The 10,893-nt window shown below is 36.4% G+C and overlaps 1 protein-coding gene and 1 long non-coding RNA gene across 2 annotated transcripts; one reads left to right on the top strand and one right to left on the bottom strand.

Annotated features, from left to right (window-relative positions):
- LOC141656319 (uncharacterized) lies at positions 1–448 on the bottom strand. The gene is made up of 2 exons (XR_012548464.1): positions 380–448; positions 1–115 (listed from the first exon to the last, which is right to left on the bottom strand). It is a non-coding gene; the product is annotated as an uncharacterized LOC141656319 (long non-coding RNA).
- A 4,081-nt stretch (positions 449–4,529) lies between these two features.
- On the top strand, positions 4,530–10,121 carry LOC141656317 (putative LRR receptor-like serine/threonine-protein kinase At1g53440). Its single transcript, XM_074463165.1, has 18 exons — positions 4,530–4,559; positions 4,659–4,730; positions 4,831–4,902; positions 4,999–5,070; positions 5,170–5,241; positions 5,465–5,536; positions 5,638–5,703; positions 5,796–5,855; positions 5,948–5,986; positions 6,092–6,141; positions 6,275–6,639; positions 6,743–6,941; positions 7,566–7,622; positions 8,182–8,294; positions 8,383–8,593; positions 8,674–8,911; positions 9,189–9,339; positions 9,452–10,121. The coding sequence occupies exons 3-18, from the start codon at positions 4,850–4,852 to the stop codon at positions 9,902–9,904; spliced, it is 2,271 nt and encodes a 756-aa protein (XP_074319266.1). The 5' UTR covers positions 4,530–4,559; positions 4,659–4,730; positions 4,831–4,849; the 3' UTR covers positions 9,905–10,121.
- The last annotated feature ends 772 nt before the right edge of the window (positions 10,122–10,893 follow it).

Genomic DNA, 10,893 nt, shown 5'->3' on the forward strand with positions numbered 1-10,893 from the left:
TGAAAACATTGCAAATAATATCGGATAAGCTAAAGTACACACAGTGGACGAAGATCAGCCATAAGTCATGCAGTGATGGAGGTGTCACATTCAACAAAACAATCACTAATACTTCCTCTATTCAACTCCACTCTACCTATTTCACGTTTTTGACACTATTTACTGATTGTGTATTCAATTTCGATTTTTCTCGATACGTAAGTGGAAATATATTCATGTGAGATCTTGTTTGATTCGTTTTTACGAGTACATTAAAAATATCTAACTTTTATAATTTTTGCAAATACGTAGTTAACAATATTTAGCGCGTAAAGAAAACACGCGCCAAAAACGTGAAAAAGGAAAGTGGTAGAGTGGAGTTGAATGGAGGAAGTACTACTTTTAGTAATGTCGCTTGTGATTGTTCTTTTAACAAAAGTACTATATGCCATGTTACAATTATGTACGTACCTCTTTTCAACTTCTCATTATACTTCCTCCATTCAACTCCACTCTACCACTTTCTTTTTCACGTTTGTCAACGCGTGTTTTTACGCGCTTAAATATCATTAGCTACGTATTTGCAAAAATTATAAAAGTTAGATATTTTTAATTTACTCGTAAAGACGAATCAAACAAGATCTCACATGAATATATTTTCACTTACGTATCGAGAGAAAATCGAAATTGAATACACAATTGTGAATAGTGTACAAAAGTGAAATAGGTAGAGTAGAGTTGAATGGATGAAGTATTATTTTAAGTCTCGGTTATTGGTCATGTTTACGTCCGACTCCATCCATCCCCTTACGTAGATCGGTTAATTCACAGTGTCAAAAATATGAAAGGTGTTATTTCCGAATGACATATGTCTTGGCTCGCTTTGCACTCGCTATCTTATGTCATGGGATGATAAATGACAAAGCGATTCTGGCGTCCAAATAATCGTTCACGCCTAAAAGCGAGTTTAATTAATGGAAAATAAAATTTAGGTATACACTTAGTGATAATAACAACGTACCATGTATATTTTAAAAGTGTAGGGGTACCATATAAAAAGTCAAAAAATTAAGAGGTACCATATAAAATATGAAGTGGATTATACATCCGATGTATTACCACCAATTCATAGTTTCTGAGCATTATAATAATTTTTTTGAGCTTTGTTTTAAAATTTGAGTTTTAATATAATTTTTTTGAGTTTATTTACTTAAATACTAAACTCTAAAAAATTGCAATAATACTCAAAAACATTACATATAAGTTTAGTAAAATTTGAGTTTTGACGGAAAAAAATTAAAATCTAACTTATAAAATTTAATAAACTCAAAAAAAAACATACATATACTCAAAAACAAATAAAGTTTGTGGAAATAAGTTTCAAAAAAAATATAGATAAAACGCTCAAAAACAAAAAAGTTGGAGGTAATCCTCCAATGTATGTTCCTTTTTCTCATATAAAATATCCTTTTTTTTGTGTGTTGTCATTGTCTTTAGTTTTAGTTGTCCACCCCCTTACGGTATCAAAAACATAAAAGGTGTTATTTTTGAATGACACATAGGCTAGGTCACTATCGCATATTCGAATCTATTAGCATAACAACAAATGTTTATGTCTTTGTCTTTTTTTTTTTTTATTAGGTAAGAAAACTAGATTGATCCTCAGGGTAGAGACCAACCTATCTCATCCTTTCGAAAGGAGGGAGTTAAGTTGAAGCCACCGCTATCAAACCACTCGAAAGAGTTGGACATGAATGTCCAATGAAGCCATGAAGTCGAACCTTGTTTTCTTCACGAAAGAATGTTTAATTATCACTTCATCGAAAAAATGAAGGTCTAATTTCACATCCTCGATAATACTAGAAATTTCCCACGGAATTTGTCAAGACTCGAATCGAGTTAATAACATACTCCCTCCAATTATTTATAATGTTTCTCTTTAAAAACGGATTATTCAAGTAATGTTCCTCTTTCCTTTTTTGGTAACTTTTACTCTTATTTTATTCTTTTCTCTCTCCTATAACCAAACCCCACACAACTCTTTTACTCTTATTTTATTACTTTTCTTAATGTTTTGGCCCCACAACTCCTTATTTAATTCCTAATAATTCATCTCTCCCCTATCAACAAACCCCACATTTGTCCTTTATTCATTTTTCTTAAGTATTGTGCCCATCTCAAAGGGGATCATTATGATGAATTGGAGGGAGTATAAGTTATCACCCTCCACAATTAACTTTGAGATTCCTAAATATTTAGCCGCTTAAAATACCTTCTTTTAAAGCAAGTGTTTCCGCAACAAGGATACTATTGGATCCGCACTTTTTTGCTCCCAACAAAACGACTTTACCATTGTGATCTCTTATAGAATATCCTAAAAAACTTTATTACCTTCTATTCTCAATCCGCCAAAATTTATTTTTAGGAAAAACTTCAGTTTGTAGGTTTTTCCCACCAAATATCCTTGTCTTTTGTTTGAAACATTGTATTACGTAGTACTATATATTAACCATTTATTTGGATTTGTTTTTATTTTTATTATGATTTAAATTTTTAAACATGTTTTTTTCTGTAATATTGTATATATAGTCAATTGAAGGGTCTTAGTCTTAGTGGAGTATTGCCTGAAGAATTTGGAGACCTTACTCAACTGAATGACATGTAAGCACTTCATGACTACATACTTTTTAAGGCTTACATTCTATGTTACTCTGACTCTTCTTATTCCCTCGTATACGAGAAAAAGGATTACGCATCCGGGTAGTCACTGCCACTTGTAGTTTTGAGCATATACACGTTTTTGAGCATATACACATTTTTTCCGAAAGATATTACCATTTATAAATATAGTTTTTGAAAGCAATATTATATTTTTTTAGTGTAATGTTTTAGTAAATGTTCAAAAACTTTATACTAAAGCATAACTCAAAAACTTTAAAATAAAACTCAGAAAAAACAATAAGAGGTACTACCTCAGATGTATAGTCTATGAACTGCTCGTATACCCTTTCTCCGACACTCGATACTCAGTACAAGTCATATGACACTTAAATATCTCATTTTACACCAAAATATGCATATCTTTCATAAAAATAGCCAAGTTTGACCATTAGACTGGGACATGTATGTATGTCTGTGTTTGGATCTTCTAAACGAGTCCGAGTAACACCGCTTAGATTTGATTTCAAACATCAAACAATGAGTGATGAAGTTTATTTTTCTTGTAATTCAAAGTGATCTCTCCAGGAACTTTATTAGTGGAAACATTCCCAAAAGTCTTGCAAGGATTCCATTAGTTCGTTTGTAAGTATATATATTGATTGTTGAAGCAATTACACATTTATTTCATACAGATTTGTTATTTGTCAGTATGTTTTGCGGTAAGATAAGACCGTCTTACAGTAGGATGTGACAATTTTGTAGGGTTTTTGGCGAGTTTTACCTTTGCCTTTACATTATTAGATCTGTCAAAATAATTTCGACTTGAATGACTAGCTAAGAGTCAACCAACCCGATCCGATAATCAGAATATGATTTGAAACCCGAATTGACCCAATCCACTTCAGACTCTATTGCCCGATCCCCCAAAGTGACCCGATAATAAGACATCTGAAAAATACCTGAACTTGAACTAACCCGGTCCAAACCCTAATACAAGCATACTCATAATTACCCAACCTGGACTGATCCGACCTCAATAACCCGTTTGGCGGGTTGGTTTCTGCTGACTAATGTTATTGTACATTGTAGGTCACTGAAGGGAAATCGGAACACCGGCCCAATTCCGGATGAAATTGCTCAGATTACCACGTTACAGAAACTGTTAGTCTTATTACCTGACTTCTGTAGTATATTTGTACTCCTTCCTTCCCAATCATTTGCTTGCCTTTGATTGAAATACGCCTCACAATAAATATAAAAGGTAAACAAACGCCTGAGACGGAAAAAGTATTAATCTCTATACTTTATAGCTTGTTCAGTAGTAAGTCCACTGTGCTATTGCAGGTCTGTTGAAGATAACCAACTTACAGGACCTATACCGAAGTCTCTTGGGAATTTGAAAAACTTGGAAACATTGTGAGTTTTCATTGTTAATTGCACTAACTATTTCCCAGTTCTTCTGATGACGATCTTTTTTCGAACTGAGCGCATGGACTCGTACATGCAAGCCTTTAGGTTCATATTAGAACATACTGTAAAGAAATTCCCGAATATATACAGAAATATGGAGTACAATGTAAAATATGTTTCGGCATTTTTGTGAGGAAATATTTGTCGGTGTTGACTTCGTCTGATCACCAAAGTCGAATGGGACAGTATAAATGGGATGGTACTGTGGTAGGGTGACTTGTTGCATTGTCGAAACTGTAAATGCAAACTGATACGGAGTATGATTCTAAATCATCATTTTTCTTGATTCTCAATTTTAACCGATTTTAAGTTGCTTTCCATGTTAATTGATTTTCACCCGTCATATATTCAGAAAATACATTTGCTCATTCCTGCAGGGTACTGGCTGCAAACTTCTTTAACGGAACATTGCCTGCTACACTCGTCAATCTAAAGAATCTCAAAGAATTGTAAGTCTTATCTGAGTAATTTCATCAGTCTTCATATCTGTTATCGAAGTATTAAAGTCTAAGGCTTCTTAACTCTTAAGTACTGAATAATACTTGCAGAAAACTCAATGGAAATGCATTTACCGGGAAAATACCTGATTTTCTTGGCAGTCTGGCCAACCTTACTACACTGTGAGTACACGGAACTATGATTAATAATTTACACTTTAGCGAGCTTATCTTTAAAATCTTAAAGCGTTTTCTTGTTATGGAAATCGACATTTTCTATTAGGGATATTCAAGGTACATCAATGCAGGGACCGATTCCATCTAGCTTGTCTACTTTGACAAACCTGCAAACTTTGTGAGTACAAGATGACTTAGTTATTCAGTTTTGAGATCAACATTTCAGTAAAGTCGAGACATTCATGGTTCTAATGACTTTGTTATTGATTCCTAGGAGAATTTCAGATCTTAATGCTGCAGGTCTCACTTTCCCAAACCTGACTGTCATGACAAACTTAAAAGAACTGTAAGTTATCACTTTGATAGATTCACACATAAATATTACTCCGTAAACAAGTACTTCTTGTTTGATGTTTGATGTTTGATATCCTTCTTCTCTGATCAGGGTACTGAGAAACTGCTCAATCACTGGTCGAGTCCCCGACTACATTGGAAACCTAGTAAATATGAAGCTCTTGTGAGTAGCATTTCTTTTCTTATATGCATTACTGACACACTAGCTAAGCATACGCGCAGCTGTAGGGCTCTTTGTTCATTTACTTACTCGAAATTTCAAGATTTTGAGTTGTCTTCTCATGTCTACAAATTATGGCATGTTACAGAAGTCTAATTACAGAATGGTTCACCAAAAAACCTGCGCTTCTGATAAAGGCTAATTTTATCAAATGGTTTCTTGACAGGGACCTGAGTTACAATCAGCTGAGCGGGCCGGTTCCAGATTCAATCCAAAACATGAAAAGTCTTGATTTCTTGTGAGTTAAAACACAATCAGTAGCATGTTTTTGAAGTCTCAAATTGTTTCCAAGTTCTTCTATTCTAAATTTCTATACCATTGATTTACACACTAATGCAGGTTTCTGACAAACAACTCATTTTCCGGGCAATTACCAAATTGGATCCTGAATAGCAAGCAGAAATTGTCAGTATTTTTTCCTCTTGTTTACACGCTGTTACTATGTGGTGTTTTTATGTTCAAAATACATTCTATAATGCCGACTGTTTCTACTGCAGCGATTTGTCTTATAATGATTTTACTGGTTCATCCTCATCTAGCTGCCAGCAATCGAATATGTAAGATGATGTGCAAAATTTCAAGTTTTTACAGCCCACCTTTGTCTGAAAGTTCCTCAATCTTAATTCAACTTTTGTTTATCGTGTTACAGCAACTTGGTCTCTAGCCATTCGACTTCAAAAACCAATTCGTAAGCTCCTCCGAAATCATTTCTTCATGTTAACCGTTGCTGTGGAGACTAAAGTTAATCAGTTCTCTGACAGTAAGATTTTTGTAAATAATTCTGATGTTGCAGTGTTGATTGGTGCTTGTTGAAACACCTTCCTTGCGTCACTAAGCCTCAATGTAAGCATCTACTCCCTTCGTTTCACTTGATTCTTTACAAGTCCCTTCCGTGTCAGAATAGAGGGTCTGAGCCTGAGGGACCAATGGATAAGATTTATATCCGGGTTTTGAACGTCCGTATCTGTTCCTGCAGATCATTCATTGTTTATTAACTGTGGCGGAAGCAAGATGAATTTTGAAGGAAATGAATATGAAGAGGATTCCACCCCGGGAGGACCTTCAACTTTCTTTGCATCAGGAGGAGAAAAATGGGCTTACAGTAGTACTGGAGCGTTTCTTTACAACGACAAGGCCAACTTCTTAGCCACGGAAACATTTAATGCTAATGTGACTGGTATTTACCAAACAGCTCGCTTGGCGCCTCTTTCACTCAAGTATTATGGCCTTTGTTTGCTACCAGGCAACTATACTGTGAAACTGCACTTTGCTGAGATTATGTATTCTGATGATCAGACTTATAGTAGCCTCGGCAGACGCTTATTTGATGTGTCAGTTCAGGTAAACCGACTGCGCAATTAATTACTCCCTTTCGAAATTCAGAATATGTTAAAGTTTTTCTTATTAGAGTTTTTGATTAGAGTTTTTCTTTTAATTGTGACAGGGGGAAGTAAAGCGGAAAGATTTCGACATAGCAGAAACAGCAGGAGGTGCAGGAAAGCCATATACTATGGAATTCGGAAATGTCGATGTTAATGACAGCACACTAGAGATCTTCTTATATTGGGCTGGTCAGGGAACCACTGCTATACCTGTTAGAGGCGCATACGGTCCTCTTCTATCAGGGATCTCTGTGACACCCAGTTAGTCAATAATCTTCTCTGTCAAAATACTTGCTTTCCATACATCATCCGATTTGAATAATCTCACTTTTTCATTCCCTTGCAGACTTCAGAATAAACTCAGGATTGTCTGCTGGAGCCAGGGTTACCGGATTCGCAATTCGTTCAATTCGCTTTCTTAATTCTAATTCGCGATTCGCTCAATTTAGCGAATTCAATTCGCTGGCGAATTACATTATTTTAAAATTCGGTAATTCGTCGAATCCAATTCGCAAAAGGATTATTCTTTTATATCAACAAAGCTAAAAAAATCATCTTCCTGTCAGAAATCAAAATCAAATTAAAGCTAAATCTACAATAGTGAATCAAATCATTGTGCTTGGCTTCAAAGTTCAAACTTCAAAATAACCGGGTATCTTGTCTATACTTCACTTTTTCCTGATTTTTTTTTGGTTTTTAACATAATCATATAATTCGCTCATCTCAGCGAATAATTCGCGAATTGGGACGAATTAAGATGAAAATGAATTGCGAATTAATTCGTTCGAATTAATTCGCAATTCGGAGGGGGACGAGCGAATTAGGTAACCCTGGCTGGAGCTATTGCCGGAATTGTGATTGCCTCGTTTGTCGTTCTTGTATCAGTCTTGGCAGTTCTCTGGCTGAAAGGTTACCTCGGTGGGAAAGATGATGAAAATGAAGGTAAGTATGGGAATACATCTTCTATGTTGGAACAACATTTTTTCTTGTTAGTTCAACTCGCTATTCTGTGGTTGTGGCCACAAACCTGGCAAAACGGATCAACGGGTCGAGTTAGTTCGGGTATCTCATTGATTTTGGGTTAATTCGGGTTGTGACGGGTTATTTCGGGTTTGTTGGTGGTCTCTGTTTCGGGTCAAGTGAGTCGGGCTGTTTTTGGTCCTGGTCATTTTTGGTCAACAAATAATAGGGAAATAGCCATTTCAAGTTTTTTCGGTTCAATTAGAGTTATATTTTGTCGGGTCATTTTCGGGTTTGTTGATTTCGGATCGGGTCATTTTCGGGTCGGGTCGGCTACGGGTCAAGAAAGATCGGGTCAATTCGGGTTTTCATGTCACATTCGGGTGATGTAGTTCAGGCCACTTCGGGTCTCGGGCCAGTCTTTTCGGGTCGGGTTGCTTTTGCCAGGTTGAGTTGTGGGTTAAGGGTGTGTGTTTTGAAACATACCCATATCCTGCTATAGGAGTCGTTGAGACACCGGCTAATGTTGTTTATATTGCAGAATTCCGAAAATTAGGTACAGGTTATTTCTCCTTGAAGCAGATCAAAGCTGCAACAGATAATTTTAGTATCAGAAACAAAATTGGCGAAGGAGGTTTCGGACCTGTATATAAGGTAAAGTATATACCAAGTAAGGTTAAATTTTTATATTTTTGATCCTATTGGTGATTTAGTCGGTAAACATCTTGGCGACTATATATAGGGAGTATTACCAGACGGGAAGGTGATTGCTGTGAAGCAGCTTTCATCCAAGTCGAAACAAGGGAATCGAGAATTTGTAAATGAGATAGGCATGATTTCGGCTTTACAACACCCGAACCTTGTAAAGCTTCATGGGTGTTGCATTGAAGGAAAAGAGCTGCTTCTTGTATATGAATACATGGAAAACAACTCTCTCGCTCGTGCCCTATTTGGTAAGTTTCTCTTCTAAGTTATAACCCTTATGAGTCTGGCATGAGACGGTCTCACATAAGGTGGTTAATTAATTTTATAGGTTCGGAGGAACAGAATCTGCGGATGGACTGGCCGACAAGGAGGAAAATATGCTTAGGAATCGCAAGGGGGTTAGCATACCTACACGAGGAGTCGAGACTCAAGATTGTGCACAGGGACATTAAGGCTACTAATGTCTTACTTGATAAAGACTTAAATGCTAAAATCTCTGATTTCGGTCTTGCTAAGCTTGATGAAGAGGAAAATACTCATATCAGTACTAGAATTGCTGGAACAATGTAAGCTGACCGCCTTCTTAACTACATTCTTTGGTTAACTCGTCTTTACATGATACCGTAAGGTGAGCATTAGGAATTTTTTGGTTAATTGGGGTTAATTAGCGAAAATAATTAGGGATTTGGGGTCGGTTTGAAACTATTTTGGCCCAAATTCCTAATTATTTCGCTGATTAACCCCAATTAACCAAAAAAATCGCGCATTAGGGTAGTTTTGAGTTTTGACGTTGTTGAGTGTCGAGATCACTAACTCGTGTTTTTTTGGTGTGAATTTATTTAGAGGATATATGGCTCCGGAGTATGCAATGAGGGGTTACCTCACAGACAAGGCCGATGTCTATAGCTTTGGAGTTGTTGTGCTTGAGATTGTGAGCGGAACAAGCAACACAAGTTACCGGCCAAAAGAAGAGTTTGTCTATCTTCTTGATTGGGTAAACTACTTTTATTTCGAGTCTAATCTCTTCTAAGTTATGTTTCTCCGACACTTTATTTGTAGAAGTTCAAATATCGAAAGTTTTTACCTATTTTTTCGTTTTTCCGAAGGCCTATGTTTTACAAGAACAAGGAAGTCTATTAGAGCTTGTGGATCCAAGTCTAGGCCAAAGTTACTCAAAAGAAGAAGCATTAACATTGTTAAACTTAGCACTACTATGTACCAACCCGTCTCCGTCTCTAAGACCGAGAATGTCGTCGGTTGTAAGCATGATCGACGGGAAGATACCCGTCCAAGCTCCAATTGTCAAACGGGTTGGGTCCGAGTTCAATGAAGAACTAAGACGTAAAACGTTCGAAAGATTGTCATTAGAGAGTCACACTACGGTTTCAATGAGATCGAACTCGAGCTCGAGCTCGAGCCAAGTAGAGAGGAGCATGATGTCAATGGATGGTCCATGGATTGACTCTTCTATATCAATGCAAAGCAAGAATGAGATTATAGACAAATCACCTGCAGTGTCAAGTAGACAACTTCTTCCAAAGCTTGATGAAGACAATTAGGAATGGAAAGTCATATTGACTTTTTGACTTTATAGCGATACGAACATATTTAAGTAATTGTCGATCTGAAATACCTTAATGAAAATGTGATTATTAACATCCTAACGGCGGGGTTATAACTTATAAGTTATTGTATTTTGTGTAGGCTTATTCATCGTGTATGGATCCATTCATAACCCTATTTTTCTTTTATCTAATGCCTAAATTACACGGAGTATCACATTGCTTCAATTTTGTGGACCGAAATCCAATTTAAGGTAGGGTTAGACATGGAAACATGTTTATATTGGCCCTAACGGATATGATCGAATTCTACATGAGTATCATATTGGTTCAGTTATTTACTAGATCGGACTCAATTTTCCAATTTAAGGTAGGGCTAGACATCGAATCATGTTTATATTGGTCCTAACTCCTAACCAGATAGAATCGAATTCTATGGACCAAAGAAACCGAATTAAATTAAGGGTCGTACTTTTTCACATACGTATTTTACTCTTTCACATACGCCTTTTACAATTATACCCTTGACATTTTCTTCCTACTCAATTGATTTTTTTTTCATCTCCCTTCCCTTCCCTTCACCTCCATCCGGCAACCACTCCATCTAACCCTACTCCGGTCGATCCGTGCTCCGGCCGACCTCAACTGCCCTTCTCCGGCTACCCTAGTCACCCGATAAGAAAAGTCGATGACAAGTAACACGGGTTAATTACCGGAAACATTTGTAGATTTATGCATAATGTTTACGACAATAATACCATTATTAAACTAAACACATTAGAGTAATGAAGTTTAAACTTCATAGGCGGATTTCATTTCATTTATCGCTACTTTACATCTCTTTATTAATAGTAGTGTTGTGAATTAATCATTTTGTGAGAGGTCTTCAGCTTGTGACGGGATTAGCCCGTCACAAGCAAGACGCTTTGCCAGAAGATTGGTTGTACGCCCATCCCTTCATCATATTAATTTCATACGGCACATTC

This window comes from Silene latifolia, chromosome 5 (assembly GCF_048544455.1).
Source record: "Silene latifolia isolate original U9 population chromosome 5, ASM4854445v1, whole genome shotgun sequence".
In the NCBI taxonomy this organism is placed as follows: domain Eukaryota; kingdom Viridiplantae; phylum Streptophyta; class Magnoliopsida; order Caryophyllales; family Caryophyllaceae; genus Silene; species Silene latifolia.